At 36.8% G+C, this 27,462-nt stretch overlaps 1 protein-coding gene across 1 annotated transcript in view; it reads right to left on the bottom strand.

The window, feature by feature from the left end:
- SOS1 (SOS Ras/Rac guanine nucleotide exchange factor 1) overlaps positions 1–27,462 on the bottom strand; it is a 53,630-nt gene that overhangs the window by 14,953 nt on the left and 11,215 nt on the right. Inside the window, exons 6-15 of the mRNA XM_081343871.1 lie at positions 26,330–26,473; positions 23,203–23,313; positions 23,019–23,117; positions 20,992–21,119; positions 19,684–20,339; positions 12,948–13,029; positions 10,732–10,854; positions 6,530–6,633; positions 4,333–4,555; positions 1,236–1,355 (exon numbers count right to left, since the gene is read on the bottom strand). Of these exons, the coding sequence (XP_081199997.1) occupies positions 1,236–1,355; positions 4,333–4,555; positions 6,530–6,633; positions 10,732–10,854; positions 12,948–13,029; positions 19,684–20,339; positions 20,992–21,119; positions 23,019–23,117; positions 23,203–23,313; positions 26,330–26,473 (1,790 nt within the window). The remainder of the gene's footprint in view (positions 1–1,235; positions 1,356–4,332; positions 4,556–6,529; positions 6,634–10,731; positions 10,855–12,947; positions 13,030–19,683; positions 20,340–20,991; positions 21,120–23,018; positions 23,118–23,202; positions 23,314–26,329; positions 26,474–27,462) is intronic.

Here is a 27,462-nt window from a genome sequence, read left to right as displayed (position 1 = left end):
CAAATGTAACGTACATTTTATAGTATAGACTAGAGCCGTGGTGGCGAACCTATGGCACGGGTGCCACAGGCGGCACGCAGAGCCCTCTCTGTGGGCACGCACACTGTTGGCCCAGTCCTAGGCCTTCAGCTGGGTTTTATAAAACCTTTTTGCTTTAGCCCTCCGCTGCTGTGTGCAAAAAAAAAAAAGGCTCAATCAATTTCAACACATGGGAAAAAAAAAAGGCTCAATCAATTTCAACACATGGGGAAAAAAAAGGCTCAATCAATTTCAACACATGGGGGAAAAAAAAGATCTCGCAAAGTTGGAATTGATTGAACCTTTTAGTCCCACCCAGTCTGCCATTACCACTGCAGCCATGGCCACCCAATGGGCCACGCCCACCCAATGGGCCACGCCCACCCAGCACCCGCTGATACGTAAGTGGGTTTTGGGTTGCAGTTTGGGCACTCAGTCTCTAAAAGGTTTGCCATCACTGGACTAGGGGGAATCAAGACGTATCCGGTTTCAAAAGGTTCTATCCCGAGTCAATTGATCTGTATACATTTCTCAACTGAAAAGAAAGCATCTAAACTCATCGAGAGAACAGGTGATGTGTTTGCTGTCTGAATCAGGAAACTGAATAATGTAATGATATTTAATGTAGTAATGGCTGACTTATACCACTACAAAAGTTGTCTAGTACTAATATATAACTTAATATTATCTGTTGCTGTTTGAATACAGACCACAGAAAATATAAATTATAAACTTTTGTTATTATAAATAATCCTCGACTTATGACCACAGTTGAGCCCAACATTTCTGTTGCTAAGCAAGACAATTAAGTGAATTTTCCCCCATTTTATGAACTATCGTGCCACAGTTGTTAAGTGAATCACTGCAGCTCTTAAGTTAGTAACACAACTGTTAAGTGAATCTGGGTTCCCCAATGACTTTGCTTATCAGAAGTCTGCAAAAGGCGGATCATATAACCCCAGCAATCGTCATAAACATGAGTCAATTGCCAAGCATCTGAATTTTGATCATGTGACCATGGGGATGCTGCAACGATCATAAGTGTGATAAACAATGATAAGTCAGTTTTTTCAGTGCTGTTGTAACTTTGGTCAGTAAATAAACTATTGTAAGTTGAGGACTACCTGTATTTCCTGCTTAAAAGTCAATCTCTGCTAAGTTACATTATAGGAACCATGCAAATAAAAACACTGATCCATGAATCAAATTAATCTTACTTTTCAAACCATAAGGTAAGATTAGTGGTGTGTCTTATCATTTTGAGCAGGTTAGGAGAATTAATTTCTTTATCTTCCTTTGTCCATACACTTCCAACGAGCTCTGATGGCTGCACAGCCCTGCCAAACGTAAAATCAAAATAAGGCAAGATTAGCTGGCTTTTCATCAAAAATATTTCCACTTAAATCAATAATTTTGAATTAAACTAATAAATGAATTGATCTGTGTTTCTTTTGAACAGCTTCTTGTTCATGGAAAGAAAAGCATTTGGTTTTAATAGCTAGCTTTCTCTATAGCCACACTAATGGTATAATATTATATCATGCAAAGAAATTTTGACCTTGCAATCATTGGGCTATTGTATTTAATATTTCTTTTAATTTTTATATATTATATTTTATTGTATTGCCCTGTACACCGCCCTGAGTCCTTCGGGAGAAGGGCGGTATAAAAATTAAATTATTATCGGTCTTCTGGATGGTAAGGCGACGCCGGAGGCAGCCATTTCTTGGCTGTCAGCCTCGCGGCTCCGTAGAGCCGCCGAAAACAGCGCCGATCAGCTGTTCGGCGGCTCGGAAGCCCCCACCTCGGGAGAAGAGGAGGGGGTGAGCGTCCAGGTCGGGGTAGAGCTCTCCGGGGCCGCCAGAACTTAGAGTTTTGGTGGCGGAAGGATTGAGACCCCCCGAAGCCTGGGCATGCTCCGGACTGCGAGGCGTCTCTGCTCCGGGTTTTTTGGAGCAGAACAGGGCGTTCGCAACCATCCCTGCTAGCAAGGAAGAGCTTTTGAGAACGAGGACGCAGGCAGAGCGATGCAGATTTTGGTGAAGATGATGTTTTGATCTTTAACTCAATGGACTTTGCTGAATCTGTAAGTGAAAGTGCGTAGTTAACAATAGAGGGTGAAAATGGCGGCTATATCTTCTAAAGTTCCTGCCCTGAGGCAGCAGTCTTCGGTGAAAACTTCATTGTCCTCTGCATCTGAATCTGTATCAGCTTTTACAGTAAAAGATTTGCAGAGTTTGCTGCAAGAGACTATGGAAAAGCAAATGCAACAATTTGTTGAGATAATGGAGAAAAAGTTGGAGGAGAAGTTTACAGAGAAATTAGCAGAAATGAGAGCAGACATCACATCTGTAATGTTAAATATGGCTAAAAGCATTGAGATTTTGGATGAAAGAGTGGAAGATCTTGTTCAAAATGATATGACAGAAACTGAAAATGTGATAGAGAAAATGGATTATGATTTGATTTCGACACAGTATTCTCAGAGGGAGTTTGCTTTGAGAATCAGAGGCCTAAAAGAAAATCCTAAGGAAAATTTGACGAAAATGGTTTCTGAGGTTTTGGAAGGGGTGTTGGAGCGACCAGCAGATGAAATAATGGAAGATATAGATAAAATCTTCCGTGTTAATTCGTGGATTGCAAGACAAAGGAAATTACCCAGAGATGTGGTGGTTTATTTTACAAAGAGAAAGATTAGAAATGAAGTTATCCAGGCCTCCTATAATATTGATTTTGTAATGGATGAGCAAAAAGTTTTGATTTTAAAAGAGATTCCTGCAAGAATTTTAAGAAAAAGGAAGGAATTTGCTTTTTTGACACAAGAATTGAGACGACATGATATTAAGTTTAGATGGCAAATACCAGAGGGTATGGTGGTGACTTATGAAGGTACGAGGCATTGTTTTACCACGGTGATTCAGGCACGTGACTTTTACAGTAATGTTTTAAAAGCAGTCCCCATACCGTCTTTGGAGTCTACAAAGAAAAAAGGTGACAGAGAGCCTCAACGTTCCAGAGAGAATCCACAAGATGTTGAAGGGTTAACGCAGACAGATGTGAAAGCTACAGGAGTGGGTCAAATTTCATCACCACGGGAGAAGGCCAGAAATTGGAAGAGGTGTGCTGCTTCTGGAAGAATGAAGCAAACCTGAGGATTTAGTTGCATAATTGCAAGAGATAATAATGTAATAAGGATGCTAGAAGGATTAAGTATTTGGGGATTCATTTTTCACCCTTATAAAATAATTATATAATATTTTGTGTTGCTTTAGTTTTAAGATGATTATGAAAATTTAATTGGGAAGATTTGTAGTAGTGTTTATTGATATTCTGTAGGTTATGCTTTGTTATTTGGATGGAAAGTTTTAAGCCTGGAAGGTAATGTATGGTATTTTAAGTTGTATAATACATTAGGAGAAGGAAAGGTTGTATAAAACTGGTTTTAGTATGTTAAAGTTTAGTTGGATAGAAGAATAGTTTTATAAAACTGATATAAATTGTTTTATGTGTGATTGAAATTAATTTGTAATACTTTTATGGGCAATATTGGAGTAGGTAATAGAATATAAGAATATAAGAATGATGTGATTATATAAAAAAAATTTAAGTTTGGAAGTAATCTATGGTATTTTAATTTGTCTAATATATCAGGATAATATGAATTTAAAGCTTAGTTGGGAAGAAGAACAGCTTTAGACAATTGATATAAATTGTTTTATTTGTGATTGTTTTTATTGGGTAGATTGAAAAGTATTATCTTGTTTTTGAATAATTATTGATATGATGTATATATATATGTTTGGAGTTTATCTATATGAGTTAAAGTTCGATAGTCTATATAGTTCAGGATTGTTTGCGTAAGCTAGATTATGATTGTTTGTATTTTTATACCCTGTATTCTGCTCTGGGAAGTGGGGGGGGAGGGGAAAGAAAGGGTGGGGTTGGGGAGGGTGGGAGGGAAGGGGGCTGGGGGTGGTTTCTTTTTCTTTTTTTTATTTGTTGTTTGTTAAAGATAAAATGTATTCTAAAACTTTTTAATAAAAAAATTTAAATTATTATTATTATTATTATTATTATTATTATTATTATTATTATTTTAATTTTATTAAATAATTCCCAACATATGAAGAGAAACTCTCACTTTTAATTATTGCTATTAAAGTGTTCATAAAAATAAGAAAGTATACCCCAGAAAATGTAATACTAATAATTCTGCTAGTAAAAATAAATGCCAGAAAGACCCATGACATTAAAGAAAACATTTGACAAGTCTGTATTGTAACCCATACATCTCAAAGGAAAAAAGGCACTAACCTGTAAAGTTCTGATTCAAGTAGAGTAAGCTGTCGGGCAATTTCTATTGGATGCAAAGTGAGTAGATCAAATGTTTCAGTTTGTCCTTGCCTGCTTATATGCCACTCAATTGGAGGTGGTGAGCTTTCAAAAGTAATATTGTGAGTTGGCCCAATGGCTTGTGCTTGCTTTTTCCTATGAATTATCTTTGTGATTGATTCAACCCATTTCTTCATAGCTTTACCTGAGAATAAGTACAGAAATAGGTTTACAGCACAGTAGAGCAAGTTCTAAAAATATTATATGCTTATCTTACCCACTGGCCAATTGGTAAAAGAATAAAAGAATTTCAGCTAGCCCAGCATTACAAATGTCCCAAATTAAAACTCCTATTTGCTTAAAAAAGGAAGTGATAAGTTTCCAACCTGCTTTTTTGATATGTGAAAACGTACATGCAGAAGTATGCAAGAACTGGCCATACAAAGAAAAAAGTTGGTATCCTATTTTCATTTTAACAATCTTCGAATTAAGTTACCAAAAAAATCTCCATAACATGAAAAAATGCCGTGTCACACAGCAGTTCCAATCAAGATAGTTTAATGAGAGAATGAAGGCTTAAAACATAGAAAGCTCTATATATGAGATTAAGATATGTAAGGCTTACAACATATACATGCTGTCAGATTTCCCTGCGGTGAAAACAGGTTGTCAACTATTTATGGAGGATAGGTCTTCTATTGAATTCCACTCCTCCATGGCTGGGATCTCTGCTCACGTTTTTCTGCTCCAAGTTGAGTGTGTTTTCCAGCTTTTGCCAACTCAAATGTTGCCTGGTTTGCCTGCTGTGCTTAACTTCTTCAGGTAGCCCCATGTACTTGGATTGGCTACTGAGCAGAGTAGCTTTTTACGAAGGTCTGCTGCAGCTAATATTGAGAAACAGGAGTCTCAACAGAAAAGTGATTGTATGATTTGTCAACTTTGCTTTTTTAATTACTATTTTTCTTTCTACATTTCCCCTGGATTTCTTTTTGAAATATTTTTAAAAATAATTTTTCCAGGGCTAGAAGCGGTCATAAAAAGGGTGTTAGTTAATCCTTCTAATTCAAATAACTGATGCAGTAAATGATGAAAAGTACAGTAGCTAGCTCAGGGAAGATAAAATAGTAATTTTAAAAAGCTGGATTTCACACCAATGGTAGTCTACATGTTAGGCAAGTGATTCTACTATGCTACTGAAACTCCTGTTTGTCAGCTATAGCTGCAGCACCTTTTTGAACCAAACTGGAAAGATGCAAAAAAAAAAGTTGGTTGTTTTGCTTTTATATATGTGTATTTTGGTGTTTTGATTTTGTATATATAAATTTAACTGTTTCTCTGCTATATTTATTTGTATATTTATACACACAGAGAGAAGAGTACCTATGTCAAGTAAGATCCATTCACAGAAAGGAAAGCAACTGATAATGCTTTTCTAGAATGGAAAGTTGCTAAGACAGAACAGCAAGGAAAATGTCAAATGGGACACTGATAGCTTTGTGCACACAAGCTTTTCATAAACAAGCTTATAGTTAAACTGGCATCAGCATAAGAAAGGAGCAGCCTAAGATTAACACATGTATTTGCTCCTGGCATGTTCCTACATAAATTAAAATACAATGAATCTTAGATCTTTGTTGTTTTGATCAGGGAGATTCCTTTTAAAAACATAATCCTCCTCTCCAGTCAGTCAGTCAGTGTATCAATAAATGACATCCAAGTCAATTTCTAGAGATTTTTCTGGTTTATTTTAATTATATATGCTTATATTGAATTATGGGTTATTTTTTTCTAATTATGAGGGATTATCTGAGGTTGGGCTGATATTTTACATTAAGATTCCATTATCTACAATAATTTTAGGTTGATTTTTCTCAAATAAAACTGTTTAATGGATGAACAACAAACCAGGCATAGCTTATTAAAAAATAAATGTGGAGTATTGGAATACTAACTTCACTGTAATGCTATGTCAAACAATGAATACATGTTGATATATTGCTAGCTTCTTTAGGGCAGAAACGCTTACTCTAGTAAGTTAACAACATAGATAGTCAAATATCAGCACAGTTATCTCTCATATAACATTAAATAGAATCCATTTTATCAATAAGGAACAGGTGTGAAAACTACACTCAATGAAAAAATATATAAGTATTAGATATTTGTGGTCATCAAATACCTCTGACTGTGCCAATGAATTCTTCCAATCTTTGCAAAAGATCTACATCTCTCTCAAAATCATAAAAATGATGTTCCACCCAGTGTCGACATACATTTAATACTCTGCAACATAAATGATTAAATATTTGAGATCAACATTTATTGAATATATTTTAAACAACACTTACTGGTAGTAGGGCTGCAATTTGTGTGTTTACAACAGATGATAGAATGCTAAACTGTAGCACAGATGGAAGGAGCACAGATTTATAAGCACTCTTATTTAACTCTGAGCCTGACTGGCCATTCTTTCAAAAGAGTCCTTCTAGCATAAGCAATCTCCTGTTCAAGTTCTAACACTTGGACTAAAAGGGAAGTTTGTGCAACAACCTGATCATTACTGTCTATTGTGCACAAAAAAGATAGAACTCCCACAGGAAAGTTCTTTTCTAGAGATTGTAATGTAGCATATATTTCCTAATGAAATGAAATGAAATGGAACTAGAACTAAGAAGAGTCAATTTCTGGACTTTCATGAAAACTTTCTTTAGAACTACAAAATCATAAATATAAACTTAATTATTTATAAGATTCAACAATAGCAATCATATGTAAATTGAAAGCAGCAAGATTAAAGTTTGTGAAAACTATGAAGGATCTATTATCATAATGCCCTAAAGTGATTATCTTTTTTGCTCATTGCTTTAGCCCCTTGTCACAATGAATCATATGCTGATCATAACTTTGAAAAACTAAGAAATATTCTTCTGTCCAAAAGAAACACACATATTATTAAATTATCTGATAGCTAGGTTATTCAAAAAATATATATCATGAAATGCATCTTAGTAAAACAAAGTTATAAGAAACCAGTGTATATGAACAGTGCCCTTATGCACAAATGCAGAGGGAGAAATGGCAACTAACTCTAACAGTATTTTGTCAGATGAAGTATTGTTGACTTGAGTAGGGGAGGATTACCTAGGTTTTAATTCTAAACTTGCAAGAAGTATTATCGTATGAGATTTTCTAATCTGATGAAAAAATATTAATTAAAAACATCATTTTTAATATTAGTGGTCAGACTGGGTGATTTTCCAGAACAAGTACCTAATTGTTTTGTAAGTGATGCTGCCAATGTATTTTTTTTCTAGATTGAATTATTACATATAAATCTTGTATTTTTAACTTTTGTATGTTATATTTTAATTGCCCTGTACACCGGCCCTGAGTCCCTCAGGAGAAGGGCGGTATACAAATCTAATAAATAAATAAATAAGATTACTGAGTAAATTGAATTCCTAAAGTGGTAATTAAATTATTAACTTTTTATACATTATGTCATCTGTCTCCTAATCAATATAGATTTTTGGTCTCTGCTAAATATGAACTTAAAACTCATCACTGGACTCAAAGATTCCAGATAACATCTGTGTAGTCTTCAACTTTCCTGTTTTGGGGAAGGCTGTTAACAACTTCAGAGGATACTAGAGGAAACAGATTACCTGGATCCATTTTAGTCTGGGATATAGTAAAAAGATAGCATTGATTGTGCTTGTCAATGACATTTGGTGGCACAGGGAAGAGATGGTACATCCATTCATTTCTCAGCAGCTTCCAATACTGCCAATCATAGGCTGGCTGGAAAATTGGGAGTCGGAGTCACCAGACTGTTGTGACTTGTCTTCCTTTCTTTGTGGTCAGTATTAATGGGGATGGGGGAGATTGCAAGGGGAGATTGAGCCCAGGACCACTCATTTGTGATAGTCTCAGAGCTTACTCCTCTTTTCCCTTTTGTTTAACATCTATATAAAATTGCTGGGTGAGATTGTCTATTTTGGTATCACCAGTCATTTGACAATACCCAACTGTATATCTCAATCATAGGTCAGGTAATGCTATCGAGGTCCTGTCCCAGTATCTAGAGATTATGTGGATTTTTAAGGAGAGAAATAGACTCAGGCTCAATTGTACCAAGTCTGAGTAGCTTAGGATATCTGTACTTTTCATATTTAGTTTTGGATGAAACTGCACTTCCTTACTTGAGACGTGCATGCAACCTGGGGACTTTCAGCTCCTGCTTAAAAAAATGTCAGCTGTAACCAAAACAGTCTTCACAGAAATTCATTTCATATAGATTCATTTACAATACAATCTATTCCTGGGTTGGGAGGCCCTTCAGACACTCAGACCCTAAATGACCTACTGAAAGGACTAGTACAGGGGCAAGGCAACCTTGGCTCTTTTATGACTCATGGACGTCAACTCCCAGAATTCCTGAGTCAGCATAGCTGACTGAGTTGAAGTCCATGAGTCATAGAAGAGCCGAGTTTGCCTACCCCTGGACTAGTACATATACTACATGGGGATGTCCTTTTGGAAGTTACAGCTGGTCCAGAATGCTTGAATGAATGAACCTTTATTGTCAAAGTACAACCATGTATACATTGAGATTGGCTGAGCCTCCCTTCGTGCCCCCACCCCCAACTTACAGTGACACAAACCCTCCATCTTATTACACCCTGTGAGCTAATTGCACAACGCACATGCCATACTATGCCCATCTGATGCCATGGTTTCATAGGCTGTTCTGGTGCCTTTCAATTTTAATCAGTGTTATTGATTAGTTCACAAATTAGAGAAGCAATAACTGCTTTCATTGTTGAAAAAGCTTTTGATATGACTTCTTGGAAGGTTTGGGGACAGATTTTGATTTATTTTGTGTTTTTCCAGAATCAATTAAACTTGATTAAAATTATGTTTACATATATTTCAAGAATTCCCTTTGTTCCCCTTTCTTTTAAAACTGTGTTAAGAACCTCCTGCTTAGTCACAAATTCTGAAATCATTAATGGAATTATACCAGAAAATACAGAATATAGGATTCTATTACAGAATATAGGATTCTACCTGTTGTTGAAGATCTGGCAATTGTTACTTACACGCTTACATCAATTTCATTAATATACAGGTCTAGTGTCATGTTAAAACATTTGCCAAACTGCAGTAAATCAGATTCCATGCCATGGGTTATGACAAGCATATATTATGATATCTTTCAATATAAAACTACTAGGCAAATATACTTTTTTGGTGAGCCTGTCACAATATTATTACTATGGATCAAGTCAGCTCCGAGGAAATTATTTCTTATAACTCTGGCAAAATATAAAAACAATTTACCTCAGACTACTTCTTGACAGTTTATTCAACTTAAGCTTCTGTTATGCAGTCTAAAATCCAGATGTTGTTGCTGCTTCTGAAGCTCCATAATGATTAAAGGTATAAAAGAATCTACTGTGATTCCTAAGAAAGCAGCTCTTTTAAAAATAAGAAGTTGTTTGAATAACGTCTACAATAATAAACTTGGATGTCTTGCCCTGGTAAACTACTGGGAGGTTGTTTTAAATAACATGACATTTTTCTATGACCTAAAAATAATGAGCAAAAAGCTTTGAGTATATTGGATGTTTCAGAGAATGAATGTCTGGTAAAGATCAAGGTTCCTATTGGAGATGCAATTCAGCAGGAGGACATAAAATTCATATAGTTCTCTTATTATTGCAACAGTTTGGGCAAAAATAAACAGGACAGTTAAAATAATTCTGAATCAATTACTATGTGGTAAATTTGTCTATATTCTTTATTATATTTCTGGAATCTATCAAGACATCAAGAATTGTGGATTTTGGACACATGTGGCTGAGGAAGCAGAAAGTGATATCAACTTTGCAGCAATGGTTGTTGATAATATATTACTGCTTAATATTTGAATTAGAAAAGAGCAAAAAACACAAACAAGGCTTTTTTTTGTCTAGAAAGGCAATTCTGAAAAGAAAACCTCTGGTGCATGAATATGCACATCAATAATCCTTTGGACCCGAATCAATATTTTAAAGATGAGAAACAATTAGGATACAATTTTACATGTTTAATATGGATGCACAAAAGGGTGCTCCATTTCAGGCTTTATGGGCACGGTTTTTGGAAGTTATTTCCTAGGAATGATTTCACCTGTGCAGGATGCAAGCTGGCCCCCAATCATTCTCCACTTCAAAGTAAAAATTTTTAAAAACCAACAACTTGACAAGAGCCAGTGAGCTTCAGTGAACTCTCACGTTTAGTTTTCATTGTCAACTAAAGACCCCTTGAACTACCCAGAGTAGCTGAGAGTTAGGCTGCATAAAAATGTAGTAAATAAATAAACATTTCAATACTTACCGTAGCTGTACAGGCTGTATATATTCTTTTCTAAATCTTTTTAATTCTGCACTAAGAGGTTGATCCCCATTCTCCATAGCTATACGATCTGCTTCTGTTGGTTCAGGTTCTGGAATTTCAAATCTAATATGGGAGGATGAAATGAAACTTAAATGATTAAGTGTTGCATTTACATATTAATTTAGCAAGATGGAAAATATTAACTACAACAAACAATACAGAGAAGCATTAACTCAGGAAGTCACAGGGAGTCAGGAAACAGGACAACAACCCAATAGAATTTTAATTCTGAGTTAGCACCAATCCTAAGTATTTTTTTTAATATTTTTATTAATATTTCTATACCGCCCTTCTCCCGAAGGACTCAGGGCGGTGTACAGGGCAAGAGTAAAATACAAAATTACAAAAGTTAAAAGTAATTAAATATATGCCCGTTAAAAGAACAATTAATACATAATAAATAACCCCAATAAAATAATAATAACCCCCCCAATACCCCCTCAGGCCAGGCCGGCTTGTTCGAACAAGTATGTTTTTAGGTCGCGGCGGAAGGAGCGGAGATCGGGCGCCGTCCGGAGCTCAACTGGTAGCTGGTTCCATAATTCTGGGGCGCCCACAGAGAAAGATCTCCCCCTGGGGGCCACCAATCTACATTCTCTGACCAGTGGCACCCTGAGGAGGCCCTCTCTGTGGGAACGCACAGGGCGGAGGGAAGTTGATGCCGGCAGCAGGTGTTCCCTAAGGTACTCCGGACCCCTGCCATGTAGGGCTTTAAACACCATTACTAGTACCTTGAATCTCACCCGGAAGACAACTGGCAACCGCAGCTCACGGAGCAGAGGTGTAACGTGGGAGCATCGGGAGACTCCCAACACAACTCTCGCGGCTGCATTCTGTACCAGTTGGAGCCTCCGGGTGGTCCTCAAGGGAAGCCCCATGTAGAGAGCGTTGCAGTAGTCCAGACGAGAGGTCACGAGCGCATGAGTGACCGTGCATAAATCATCCCGGCTTAGATAGGGCCGCAACTGGCGCACCAGGCGAACCTGGGCGAAAGCCCCCCTAGTCACAGCCACCATGTGATCTTCCAAGGTGAGCCGTGAATCTAGGAGGACTCCCAAGTTGCGAGCCCTATCTACGGGGGGTAATAATTCACCCCCCATAGAAAGAGATGGAATATCCGAATAAACCCGGGATGAAGGTATGCAAAGCCACTCGGTCTTGTCGGGGTTGAGTTGAAGTCTGTTCCTCCCCATCCAGACCCGAACCGCCTCCAGGCAACGGGACATCACGTTGAGGGCATCACTGGGGTGGTTTGGGGTCGAAAGAAAAAGCTGGGTATCATCAGCATACTGATGATACCCAACTCCAAAGCCACGAATGATCTCACCCAGCGGTTTCATGTAGATGTTGAACAGGAGAGGCGAGAGGACCGACCCCTGAGGAACTCCACAAACGAGAGACCTCGCGGTCGACCTCTGCCCTCCTGTCAACACCGACTGCGAGCGTCCCTGGAGATAGGAGGAGAACCACTGTAAGACCGTGCCTCCCACTCCCAATCCCCTGAGACGCCGCAGCAGGATACCATGGTCGATGGTATCAAAAGCCGCTGAGAGGTCTAATAGGACTAGAACAGAGGAATGACCCCTGTCCCGAGCCCTCCAGAGTATGTCTCTTTAGCAAAGAAATGGCATTTTAATATTAATTGCAAACATGTGTTTACTTTTGCAAATAAGTGAGATATAAATGTATATTTTACTGATTAATAAAATTATGTTATTATTTTACTGATTAAATCTTATATACAAATAGAAAATGTGAAAAATGCTAATGATTTATTTAAAACATATGGAGAAATTCAAGTGTACCATGAAAAAACCCCCATGACTCAGCATAATGTACTAATTGCACAACTTATTTGCCTTTTATTGTGATACTGCCTGCAATCTTGCCAATTGTGACCCTTACTGTAGATATTGCTATATGGGGCTGTTGATTTATCTTACTTAACTTTTTTATTATATTAAACTTAAAACAACTCATAAACTTTGCTCAAATGATATCTGATTTACTTGGCTGATGGAGAAATAATTCATTCTGAGGCTACATGTCACATTCAATTGGGGAAATAACAACCTCTTCTCAAGAATAAGCATTTTAAAAAATCTCAAGAAGGAAAAAAAAAGTCATAAGGCAGTATTTCAGAAAGAGTCACTCACCTTTCTATCAGGAGACTTAGTAATTCCTGAGGCTTACAAAAAGATCTGTATGTGGTAAGAAATGTTCGAACAAAATTGGGATCTAAAATAGAAAAAGAATGACTTAGGCAGCTTATGAAGACCTGTGATGATAGCAAAAACCATTCACTGTTACACAATATAATGCAGACCATATAATAGCAACTATGCTTTAATGATGACTGAGGAAACAGGAAAAGGATATTAATTCCTGACAGATTTCAAGAAACAATCCAAGATAAGCAGAAGGATACTCAGTTCAGGACATTCTCACTTAAGGGACGTGTTAAGCCAAACTAATGACAAGTAATGGAATTTTCAGAAGATTCATCTTTCCTTGGATTCCCAAGGAACTCAATACAGGAGGCTGAATGTAAAATAGTAAAAATAAAAAGCATGCTTAAAAAGGAAATCACACTTCTTGGTGCAAAAATAGAGAACTAGAAGTACTTCTGATGCACTGAACTTTCATCAAGCCCATTTAACGTGTCCAATATGAGTTGAGCTGTAAAGTGGCTCAACTGAAAACAAGCAAGGATTGTCTTTAGCCTACATCTCAGAAGTGGAGCAAGGGCAGAGAACATCATTTCAGAATAAACAATCCTTTCAGGAAATATTAAGCAATCCATTTCAAGCTGGAGTAAAAAGGTTGAAAGTACTTTTGCAATGATTGGCAACTCTTGCAGGACTGAATTTAACTTCATCTATTTAATATGCTGCATATGGAGAAATGAACTTACTGCTGCTGTTTTTCTTTGCTTCCCCAACCAGCATGGAGAGAAAATGATTAGGAAAAAGAAAAAAACACACCTTCATCTGATAGCTTATGCATATAACCCTTTTTCATTTAGTTGTTTATATTTCTCATTTTTTTGGAGAGCACTGAAAACATTTTTCCTACCCATGAAAGGGAGATACCCAAATAGATAGAAACAGTCTTTGTCAATTGAATCCAGTCATGAAGAAGAGAACTTCTCTTAGTTCACTGATCTATGGAAACAGGGCATATTCTGTTTTCCCAGATCTGCCCACTAACATAAGAATTAATTTCATCTTACTATCTCTTAACACTAGTTTGTTATATCTGCATTATAATCAGCCAGTTAGCTTTTACTCAGATTTCTATAGCATGAGAAGGAAAGGGATGATCAGAAAGAGTCATTCAAAGGCTATTACTGCTCATGGATGGCTAAGAGACATGTGTTAATTCTGCAGTAGAATCAAGAGGAGGAGAGGCCATTTGCACACAATACAAATGACAACAAAATGTTACAATTAGATGTAATACTTTTAAAAATATTTACTTTTTAAAATCTTAGTTTCAAAGTAGCTACATAGCAAGTGTATTTTTCCTACTGGATGGTGTTGCTATAGGACTTAAAACAGCCATTTATTTGGGTCAAACATACACACAATCAACCAGGATGCCCATCTGTGAGAAATCTCTCTTCAATACAGGCATTTTAAAAAGCTATAAAAGAACTTCTAAAAATAATAATCATCCCTGAATGCCTTAACAAAGGAAATTGATGCTATGCTGACGCACATGCATTCAATGTACCAAAACGTATAAATAGAATATCACAACCTTATCAGAGAAAAAAACTTGCAAGATTTTTTTAAAAAACTGGAAGTATTCCCTCAAGAAACAGATGAGCTTATAAAAACAGAGAAGCAGCTTATGTTATACATGCCAGAATTTGAAGAAAGGTGAAACAAGTTTCTGAGTATGAATAAAAAAGTTCTATTATTGTCTACGTAGAGTTCATAAGTAATGATCCTGACCTTTTTGTCCCATTATCCACCATTTTCCATATATTAGTTACAAACAAAATCATGAATGGAATGAAAAAAGGAATGATCACACATCTGTTCTGCAAGGAGCTAAGCTACTGGCTCTCCTCTACCTACCAAATGCAAGAGTCAGACCCATCAACATTCAAAAGCAGGATAATGAAGTTCTGGAAATCAAATCCTGGTTTAACCCAAAATGTAGCACATATTGCCATCCTTACATGAAACCAGACACTGCTGATTAACTGCTTCCTCATCCTGACTTCCTTTGGAAGCTTATAAGTATGGTTTCTGACCATAATGAAGTATAGTGCTAAACCATAGTTTATTTTAACGATAGATTCCTGAAATAACTATAGTAGCTGGATCACGCATAATCTAAGCATATCCCAAACCGACCATGTTTAATGCAATATGAGGTGATATTTTATGGGATTTTATGTTGCAGATTTTTAAAGTTATAATCCGTCCAGAGACACTTGGGTGTAAATTGGGCAGCTGTATACAATGAATGAATGGATGGATGGACAGACAGAAAGACAAATAGAAAGATAAATAGTGTGGAACTAGCCTTGTTATACTGTCTGATTGGATAAGGAGCAGAACAGTAGCAAAAGAGTTAGATACACAAGGAACAGCTCAATTCTACAATCATACAAACTTCGGAGAGTAGTAAGCCCTAGGACATGCATCTTCATAAACACTTGAGTGAAACAGAGTCATGATTTCTTAAAAGTAGTCCAATTGTTAATACTTTATCTGTAGCAGAGAGATATACTAGGGTTTAGCCAAACAGCTCTTTTCAGATTCTTAGTCCAGATTTTAGTAAGTGAAAGGTAATACAATGGAATGCATAAAGCTAGGTGTGTGAAAGATTGTAATATCAGCATTTATACTACTAATGATTTGGACCAAAACAGTGTTTGTATCATTTCTGCTATGGCAAGCCAGACCAGATGGCCAATGAACAATCAAAAATACTTTTGAAAGGAAGTTCTAGAGAATGGTAATTTCCGGCTCCCACCCATTTATGTGCAAGTGCTGTTCAAACACAATGATGAAATAAATGTTAAAAAACAAGAAGAAAATGTAGGTCATTTTGGGGGAAACTGCCTTGAAAGACTTCACACCCAGTTTCTGCATAAATAAATAAAAATAAGTGTTTATTTTTCATTCGTAATAGATCTTTTCGCAATACTTCTTTCCCCTACTCCCATTGTCATTTTAAGGATGGAGATGGCATTCTGAAGGTTTCTCAGAACAATACTTTGTCTTCTACTTCACGGGAGGCAGGAAGTTGTATTTTGGTCTGCAAGTATTTTTAAGGGAACACCTGCTGCCAGCATCAAGTTCCCTTCATCCAGTGCGCTCGCACAGGGAGGGTCTTCTCAGGGTGCCGCCGGTAAAAGATTGCCGGCGGATAACACCCAGGGGGAGGGCCTTCTCTGTGGGTGCGCCTGCCCTCTGGAACCAGCTGCCCGTGGAGCTCAGGACTGCCCCTGACCTGCGTTCATTCCGCCGGGACCTGAAGACCTGGCTCTTCGAGCTCTCTGGCCCAGGCTGAGAATTTTAACTGGGGTTTTATTTTCAGGGATAATTTAATCTTTTTAATTGTCTTTTAACTTTTGTATTTTGTATTGGTGTGATTTTAAAATGCCCTGTAAACCGCCCTGAGTCCTTCGGGAAAGGGCGGTATATAAATCTAATAAAATTAATTAAATTAAATTAAAAAGTAGTCCCCAGATTAGAGGCGAGTAATGTGGGTATGATTAGGATAAAACTGGGCTTTGGACATCTTTGGGCCATAGGGGCCAAATATGCCCACATGACTAGCACTATGCTTATCCTAAGAAAATCGCAGGAAGACATGATAGCTATTTTTAAGTATCTGAAGAATTGTCAGAAAACAGGGCAGAGTTGTTTCAGAAGATAAGAAGTCATCAGTTTAAATTACAAGAAAGATGATTTCCAAGGTCCACTCGAACACTTATATTCTGTGACTGTATGGTGATTATCTGAGAAAAATATGACTTTGAAATTCGCAAGTCTATTTATATGTAGATGTATGCCAACAGAATGAACCTAAATGTAAAAACACAACTAGTTTATCATGAACTACTCTGATAACTAATGAAAGATACAGGAGTGATAAGTTCTGAATGTGGGACACATCATTTTGGGCAATTTCAAGAAAATACAAGTTTGAATTAAGAAGGCACTTAGAACTCACCCATATCTGTTCCAAAATACCTTGTTGCATTTTAATTGTAGCATTAGAGAAACAAAATTATAAAAAAGGATTGAATTACAAAATGTTTTACATGAATGTGAAATTTAAAGTTGGTTGCTGAATGTAGCAAGTGTGCTACAGACAATATAAGTAAAGCATATAAATGAATAAATGGAATGCTTAGGTGTACCATTGAGCAGGGAACAAGATATACTGGTATACACAATGTTCTCTTCATTGCTTATTTATAAATAAATGTGCAATAAATGCTTTTGGCGGTAACAGATCTGATGGCTGGGAAGTTTTATGCAGGTGATGCTTTGCTGTTAACGGAAAATTTCTTTTATAGCGAATGTTAGAGTATATGATCCATAAGGAGTAACCTTCTGAAAACTAACACAAAAAAACCAAGGTTGTGTTTAAGAGGAAAAAATGGAATGAACCATTGCAAGTCATACCTAACTGTAAACAAAGAACTAGAATAAATCAATGGGCTTTGTTGTACAGTATTGTTTATTAAAATAAGAAAATAAGAAAACAGAGAAATTTTAGGATATGCAAAAGTTGGTAAAAAGATACTGTAATGGGCAGCATATTGTCTGTTGCAGGAAATAAATATTTATCAAATGAGAACTGGGTACAAAAATGAGTGACCACTATGAAAAAAAATACATTAGATAGTTGGCATTCAGAGACAATGAATGAAGATCAGATCACAAAACAAATAAATACACAGCAGAAGAATGAACAGGTTGAGAAAAAGGGGAAGACCAAAAAAATTGAAGTGACGAAATTGCAATTGAAATGCAGAAAAATGAAGAGTAAAAAGCCAAAGAAAAGCAATGTATGAAGCAGCATATAGACAGATCAAAAACAAAGGAAAAAAGGCACAAAGTGAAGAAAATTGGTATAAACTAGTTTTACTATGATTCCTTTTCCTTTCTTTTTCAACTGCATGTTTTAATTTCTTCGGCTTACTATTTCTTATTCCTTTTTGTATTTGATAGCTTAAATTGTCCCTTCCAATTCTGTATTTTTCTTTTGAGGGAAATATTTTCAGCCTTCAATTGTCAGAATATAAACAAATATGTTAACAGATGGGCTAGCCCAGGGGTAGGCAACCTTGGCTCTTTTATGACTCGTGGACTTCAACTCCCAGAATTCTTGAGCCAGCATGGCTCAGCTTGGAAACCTCTCCCTTTTCCCTCAGCATGGCTGGCTCAGGAATGCTGGGAGTTGAAGTCCACGAGTCATAAAAGAGCCAAGGTTGCCTACCCCTGGGCTAGCCTAACACGCTATCTATAGTTTGAGGATATATTTCCTTAAGAATTGGCACTCAATTCTATCAATCAGTGTGGTTCTCTGTTGCTGCCACCCTACCAGTTCTTTATTATTATGTCTCACCATATTCAGATATAACCATGCCAAAACTCCTGGGAATTTTAAACAGTATTTGGACAGACATGTGCAAAGGGAACATGGTAGAAGAGGCAAGGAGGGGCAATAGCATAAGGGTTTATGGCTAGTGGAGAAAGACAGGAGGTTGCAGTCAGGACTAGAAACAAGAGAGGGTGACAGGACAAGACAGAAAAATGATTCAAAAAGGAGAACGACAAGATAAATGATACTGTAGTTTGTTCCTGATGGTAAGGACCAGAGGCAACAACATGTTGAGGCAAAGAGGCACCAAGTTACTGGTGAGCAACAGAATTAAGGAAAAGAGATCTCTAGGGTCATATCGGAGGTGGTGACCCTTTGTATGCAACGAAATTTCATTTTGATGTATGCCGATTGGTGTACATTCAAAGTGACAATTAAGTTATCATCATCATATCTAGCCCTCTGCTATGGGAGCAGGGCAGCTTTGACACAAGCTGTGATCCTATGCTCAAAAGTTTTTAGATGATCTGAATCAAGTGACCCAGGAAATACAGCTTTACTGCAGTCATTTATTGCAGTCTTACAGTATCATCTTTACAAAATATTAAATGTAAACAATTATCTAACAACATTATGGGTTGTAGCATATTATTACAAAATCCTTTTACTGGAATATAAGATTCCTTTTTTTGAAAATAGCTTAAGCTACATTGCGGGCTGCAGTCTTGAAGACTACAAACAGAATGAATATTTAATGCCTGTTTATGTCTCCGACAGTTTTACAACCACGTCTTACAACTTAACAAATAGTGGTAGTACTTTATTATTACTTCATTGATCTGAATGCTTCTTTATATCTTAATGCAAAATTAAATGATCCAGCATCTAAGGCATAGTAGCTGAGCAATTTTACTTTGGTAACATGTTCTTAAAATTAAGAAGATGGCCAACAAAGCATACAAAACCTATTCAAGGTACAAGGTAAAGAGATCTGATGTCTTTTTCTACCTGTATCCTTTGACTTTGTGAATGGGCTGTTTGTTGTTGTTATTGTTGTTGTTATTATTATTATTATTGAAGGGATTCTTTTTATGTTTTGATTTGCTAGCCCCTTAGAGCTATGCTGGCTCAGGAATTCTGGGAGTTGAAGTCCACGAGTCATAAAAGAGCCGAGGTTGCCGACCCCTGCCTTAGAGCCTTTAGGAATATCTAGCAAATAAAATTAAATCAAATCCAACCTTTCTAGTTCTACTGGTATACAGAGACAATTAAAAAATAACTCAGCTATTTTAAAGATTTGAAAAGATTCCTTACCAGCATACATGTGGAATGTAAGTCTCTCAATCAGTTTGACAACAGTTCCTGCCTTAATAATTGGGATTCCAGATTTGGGCTGCATATTTTCTTCAAAAACAATATTTTCGGTAGAATCAGGTTCTGCAAACCTATATAGCTCAGGACTTGGAAATCTCATCTGCTCCTCTTTCTCTTCTTGCAACATTGTGACGTCTAACATGCGTTCTAGGGTACTTCTGTACTGTAAAGAGATCAAGGCTGCCATCCAGTTGTTCTTCTCTTCAGCTGATTTAGCAGCAAAAATAACACTGTTCTCATCTTTTAAAATGATTTCAAAAGCATGCTTGTAGTCATTAGTGTTATCTTTATCATTGATCTGTACCTTTCGCATAAGAAATTTCTCTTTCAGACGATATTCTGCATTGCTAGCACCAGGTAGTCTTGGTTGGCCATGATTTGACTTACAACAGATCATGAGACCATCAAAGAGAAATATATGTCTTTCATGTTTGGCACCCACACGTGTGAGAGTTCCTTCCATAATAAACTCATTGCAGCACTGTCCAATGTCTTTTCCTTCCCAGCCATCAATATTCTTTTGGATCTCGTTCATCTTCTTGATTGCTAGCTGCTTCCCCTTCATTTGTTGACTATAGAATCGGCATGCAGATTCACTTTGAAAGAGGAGCAAGATGATATTTATTTATACAGTAACAATCACATATTTAGCAGAAAAATAATATGTTTGTTGACAAGTAATGTGGAGAAGAGTTTAATAAGATCTAGAAGATGATAGAGACCAGCAAGTTAGCTTCAACTATACGCAAAAAAATTCAGATCTGAAAGTGCTGTCATACTTAAAGATGTAATCGACAAATCCAGTCAGATTCCAGTCAGTCAGACACATTTAAACCGTCAAGTAGCAATTAATACTTTGTTAACAAGTAAAAAAAAAGAACATTACTTTCCATTCTTATGTATTACAATCACCACATGCCCTACACTATTACCGAATGAGTACGAAAGACTGTTTAAATGCTCTAAATTAATCTGCAAGATATTTTTATTTGAATAATAGTTAATACAAACTATTCTGCTTACCAGTAGAGTCTCAAGATTGCATTTACTAGAAGCATGAAAGCAAAGCAAACACACATACACCTTTAAAACAATAGCTATCCGGACTTTGATGTCACTTCCTCTGAAATATCATATTGTTGCAAGCTACTTTGTTCGTTGTTTACTAAGAAAGGAAACTGAGAAATCCAGATTTATAGCACAGTGCTCCAGGACTAAAAAGTAAGGAGAAAACAGAAGTACGTTTACCTAAGCCTTCTCTTTGCAAGACTTTTGGAGCAAATTCTTTCCATACTACTCTGAAGATTAAGCAGGGCTGTAATAGCTTGCTTCAAGCACTCTTTATCTTCTTCATCTTCACTTTTCTCTTCTAATTGCTACGAACAGGAGGGGAATAATTTATATGAGTATAAAACCTTACAGATCAGTTTTTATCTGTCAGAGGAAAGCATTTCTTTTTGATGCAGTTATACTTGTGATAATCTAACAAATAATAATAATGCTAAGAGAGGAAAGGGACAATTTATCTACGTAAAATTTCCTGGTGTTTACATGGAAAAATCCCTTAATTGTAATCTTTAGTTCCTTCTAGATCTCTCTAGTGTTCAACACAGAGTCCCATCCTGTCATGTTTTCCCCCCTAAAATAATTCAAAACAAAAGCATTTCCCCACAGGATTATTATAATTAATTCCAAATCTTATTTCAAATTGTCTGGACTCCTAGTGTTTGTGACTTTCCAAAACAAAGCTATCACCTTTTTGCTGCTTATTAAAAAAAATAGGTCTTAAAAACTTCTTTTGCTGAAAATTGAAGGAAACTCACCAGTGCTTTCCTAGTTTGTGATCCAAAGATTCTTAATAGCTAAAAAACAATTCACAAGCAATTTCCAAAAATGATTAAAAAACTCTGTAAATTCTGAATGTGCCAATTATGGTTTGAACAACACGGCTATTTGTTGTCTCCCAGAACTCTAAAGCAGAGGCTCCCAATCCTTTGGGCACCAGGGACCGGTTCTGTGGAGAAAGATTTGTCCACATGGAAAAGGAAACGTGGTTTCACAATGCTGCCTGCATCCAGCAGATGGGGCTTCAGTTGTTTGCACGGCCTGGTTGCTGGTATGCCGCGGGCCCCTACTCTAAAGTGACCGGAGGCAGCTATCTTGCAGTCTCATGATAAGAAGCAATTGTCTGGAAACACATGCAGGCAATTTCAAGTCCTCTCCTTCTCCAGAAAGGAATTATGAAGACCCAGTCTACTTGCCGGCTTTTCATTCTGCTAATCCTTGGCTCTGCTTTTGCAGAGCTATCTTAAAATTAACAATTTCTTCCCTGCAAGTCCACCTTACTTTGGATCTTCACAAACCTAGCAGCTTTTCTGCAAATGCTTCTGTGTTTAAAAGGATTACTGCAAATATTATTTTTACTAACTGCAACAGAAGAAATTCAGAGCAGTGATATCTGTCTTATGAGGAATTAAAAAGCGGAGTTCTGAGGTAGGCAGAAGAATTTTGAAGCCTACACATGGTCTGCCTAGCAGACATCTCCTTAATAAATTATGATGCGAGATTTTTTTTTTAAAAAAAATACCTTTGTTTTTGCAATAAACTCTCTAATCAACAGTACAAAGTACTATGCATCAACACTAACTACTACCTAAATAAGAAAACTGCAAAAGTACCAAACAACTTTTAAAATAAAGTATAATTAGATTCATAGTATACTATTTATTTTTGTTACACGTGGATTTTTTTAGAGTTTCAACATAGAAAAGAAAGTGGTGTAAAACTGCTAGAGTAAGAGCAGGGAGATTTAGTGCTGTGAATGACTTTGGGCCAGTCATCTACTCTTAGCACAATCTATTTCACAGAGTGGAGGTTTCTGAGTAAAAATGGGAAAGGCTCTCATGTATTCTTGGTTGAAAGGTGGGATGAAAGTCTAAATAAGAAACAAACCCTGAATTTATAGCACCGATAAAGTAACACTTAGCAAATGTTGAAGTCTTTAAGCAAAAATAGAATTCTCTTTACATTTTAGTTAACATGATACAAATCACTATGAAAAACAGCCTGTTTATACATGAAGAGAACAAATTCTTCTTCCTCATTCCCTAGTTTATGAATTCTGCCAGTGAACTGGCAGTATCAAGCTTAAAATACATATTGAAATTCCTGAAAATGAAGAACTTCTTTAGGGATATATTATTATTATTAAGGGATATATCACTAATAGTTTATTGAAAATTTCATAAATATTAGATGGAATTATTTTTTCTTACCTTTAAAAGTTCAAAATAGTGAAGACAATGGTAAACAGGAACTAGAAGTAGTCTAGGTAAAACATACTGAACAGCTTCTTTAAAACCATATCCAATTGACTGGAAATTTAAAAAAAAGTATTTCAGTATTACAAGTCTTACGATACCTACAATATCCATTATATAAACATATTACTTAACATACCTGCAAATAGAAGGCTGCTCCAGGCTTTGATAATTGGCTAAGAAAATGATCAAGAAAGCCAGTCCGTAAAATATCTTGAGTGTATGTTTCATAAGGATCAAATGCTAGTTCCTAAGGAAAGGTTTGAAGAATATTTCAACTATTTCATTGCTTCAAATTTTCATGTCAACATACATACAAACATTCATGAATCTACTGCATTTTCCTGAAAATAAGACCCAGTCTTATGTATTTTTTTGCCTCCAAAAGAGGCAGTAAGTCTTATTTTGGGGGATGTCTGATTCCCCCCCCCCCCGATATCTGCCTCGCCTCGCAGCGACAGCACCAATAGTCCTGTCCAGAAGGAGGCTGCATGGCTGCCGGCCCACTTCTGCGGTCAATCAGTGCAACAAAAGTCTCCATTTGACTTAACTCTGGTTATAAAGAAAATCCAAGTGTTTGTTGGAATGATTTAAAGAATTATATACCAATTTTTAGAAAAAAAATATTTTCTTTGAAAAATATAACTTGTTTATATATTTATTGAGTAGTCTGTCCAAAGTTAATTTGGGATTAAGTGGCTAAAATAAATTTTTAAAAAATGATGTTTCTCATTCTCTCCCACTTTAGAAGCTACTATGCTAAGGCGGAAATAATGTATGTTTTTATGTTTTTAGAAGTTGTTAGAAGTTTCAATAAAAGAAAATTGTAATGAATTACAATAGTAGTTAAAGCAGCAGAAATTAAAATTAGAAGAAATAGAATGAAAAATTACAAATATCTTTTTCCTATTGCCAGAATAGTGGTATGTGTGCCAAATAGATCTCTATAGGATCTGGAAATGGGTCTTCTGAGGAAAATGGGTGGTTTCTAAATTTGATAGATAAATACAGGTAGTTCTTGCTTAACAACTATTTGTTCAGCAACTGCTCAAAGTTATGGCAGCATTGAATGAATTGTACTAATGTCTGGTTCCTGAAGTTACGATCGTTGAAACATCCCTGAAACATATGATCAATATTCGTCTCCTTGGCAGTTTACTCACACTAATGATCGCAGAGACACTTCAAATCCTCTCACCTGCCTATCGTTTCCCATCTCTGAAGTAAAGGGCTAGGAGTTTCATCAGTCTCACCTAGCTGCTACTTGCCCTTGACCCTCTACTTCAGTCCCAGTGCTGCCACAGCCAAGGAGTGCCAACTCAAGCCCCACACGTGGCCAGTTATCCCAGGGCCAAGACCCAGCCACACTATGGCCTGCACATGATTTGAAGAACAGCAGGCACAATCTTCTCATGAAGGTTGGAAGGTCTTATGAGTTTTCTGAAAGCTTTATAAACCATTGTGAGAATGGTGCGAGTGGCCTTGGGCAGAAGGCCTAGCATAATTATAATAATAATAATAAGTTGGAAGGGACCTTGGAGGTCTAGTCCAACCCCCTGCTAAGGCAGAAAACCCTATACCATTTGAGACAAATGGCTGTCCAGTCTCTTCTTAAAAACTTCCAGTGTTGGAGCATTCACCACTTCTATAGGCAGGTTGTTCCACTGGTTAGTTGTTCTAACTGTCAGGAACAACTAACCAGTGGAACAACCTGCCTACAAAAGTGGTGAATGCTCCAACACTGGAAGTTTTTAAGAAGAGACTGGACAGCCATTTGGTCAGCAGCTGCCTTGCACAGGACCAGGTGTGACTTGTTAGCACCAGCAGTAAGATGGTGAAGGTGAGTATGGCAGGGCCTATAGTATGCAAGGAAATGGAAACCGCTGTTGCTTTCTGCTGTGATGTCTGGGCATGGCATGGGGCTTGAAGTGGCACTCACTGTTGGTTCTGGAGGCTCTGGGGCTGAAGTAGAGGCCCGGGGGGGGGACTGTTACCTGAGACTGCTGAAGACCTCAGGCCTCTTCTTTGGCCCAAGCACCAAGCTATTCTATTGTGCAGGAAAGCCAAAAGGGCAGAGCTGGGGGTGGGAGATAAGCGAGTGGGATGAGAGAAAGAAGAGATGGTCCCTTACCTCACTGAGGCTCAGGCTGAAAAGGATCAAGTCAGGAATGGCTTGGATCAAGATGGGTCTTTACCTAATGATCAGTTAATGACAGCAACAAAGACTGCCAATACTGCTGTCACTAAGGGATGCAGTTATGTGACATTGCACTTCATAATCACATTGCCTAGTAACAGAAATTCTGGTCCCCATTACCATCGTAACTCGAGGACTACCTGTACTAATCTTCAAGCCAACATAAATATAGCTCCTCTTTAGGATCTATAAATCCAAGAGGTCGTTCCAGAGAAAGGTAGGGGCTTCAACTGTGTTCCCTTTCTCTTGAACTCTCCATCAATTTGGACAAATGCCAGGAAAGGGCTTTAGGTCTAAAACGTAATGAGATATTATTGTATTATTGTACAATATTATTGTATGGTTATATTATTCGGTTCCCCTCAATAGGTTAGCTTAGTGTTTGTAATAACTGAAATTTAGTTATACACCATAGTAAACTAAATAGGATTGCACTAAGACTTAACTACAGAACTCTACACCTAGCTTCATCAAATGACTGAAGGCTTCAAAAAGTCTAGGAAAATCAACATGATCACACCTCTTTTGTCTTTCATAAAGCAAAAATTATTCCAGAAGGCAACCAAGATTCAATGCCTAAAACAAACACTGGATCAAAAACAAAAGTTTAACTTAGAGTATCTAAAAGTAATCAACCACTGTTTGACTGAAGCATCTTCAGCTTCTGTTAATAGTATTGGGAAAAAGTTTAATTGAAGATTCAACTTAAAGATGATCTTATTAATCTCCAAATCAGATTAATCATCAGACTGAATCAGCTACCTTCAAATCTATTCAACAGCTTTTGCATGCCAAAGATTATTTTCTCTAAATAGAATCAATGTTTTGTATAAAACCAAATCTAATCTATAAACCCCTGATAACATTTTTTTGTGAAAATACAACCACAGGCAGCACAATCTGTTAAATATAGTTAAAAAGTATAGCAATGTCATACTTCAACCCTGAGGCCAAAAGAAATGGCTGACAACATGGCAATTACATTTTTTTTAAAAGATGTATGATATACCCAAGTCAGAAATACAGGAAAATACAGCATAGTAGCCCATTCATAAATAATATTACTTACCTCAGCTAAATCTTCAAAACAGCTTCCTACTAATGGATGGGGACTGCCTTCATCAGTCATTTCTACTGTATCTTCAATATGGCCTAGCAACTTCACACTAAGTTCATGAATGTCTGATACTCGGCTGAATATATTTTCTACATCCTGTAAAACAAATATATTGGTAAATAATGTATAGAAGTAGGAATTGAGATATTTAAATACTAAATACATTGATCATGCGACATCCTACACAGAAAATAATGAAACAGTATTCCACACCATGGCCTTCATAGCCAACTTCCACTACTTATCTCATTACTCTGTACTTAGATTGCACAGACGCTCTTCCACCTTAGGCACAAGGCTCTTCATATTCTCTTCTTTAATTAGATGTGAAGAAAGTGATTTATGACAAGTCCTCACACTTAGGACCGTCGCAGTGTCCCTGCAATTACTTCTACTTATGGCAACTGCAGCATTTCAGTGGGGGAAACCGGATTCAGTCTCACTTACCAACAGAATTTTTGGGTTCAACTGTGGTCATAAGTCAAGGACTACCTGAACCAACAGTTACAGGTGCCTTGGGGGCAATCCCAAAACAAATGGAACACTACTTGAATACTATCTTTTACCACAGCTGTTCTACTTTTATTTGCAGGTCTTTAAAATTCTGTGATTTTTTTTCTATTTTTTTTCCTATTTTCCTGCCTCCAGGTACTGCAATGTCCACTAGCCAGACTTGTTTGTTTTTCTTATTAACAATTGTTAAGTCTGGAGTATAATGTGACAGGTACCTATCTGTTTGAATTCAAAAGTCCAGAGCAATTTAATTTCTTCATTTTTTATTACTTTGTCAATCCCACCAGTTACTTGCAGGTAAGTGGTAGTTCTTGCAGATATTCTAATGAACCATTGTTGCTATGCCTTTGTTTGTAGCCAGTCTACCACTTTCAGTTACCATCTTGAATAGTTTAATATTATTCACTATTTGCCTAGTTCACTGCCAAGCCTAGATTATTTATGAACAAAATAAATTCCAACACAGAGCCCTGAAGGACTCTTCTTCCTTATCTCTACCATCAAAATGTCTCTTTTAGGGTTTTTTGGAGGCTTTTTTTATTTTATAGTCTTTCTATTTTTTAACAAAGGAG

This window comes from Vipera berus (assembly GCF_964194415.1).
Source record: "Vipera berus genome assembly, chromosome: 1".
Classification (NCBI taxonomy): domain Eukaryota; kingdom Metazoa; phylum Chordata; class Lepidosauria; order Squamata; family Viperidae; genus Vipera; species Vipera berus.
This window is presented reverse-complemented; position numbering and strand designations above follow the sequence as displayed.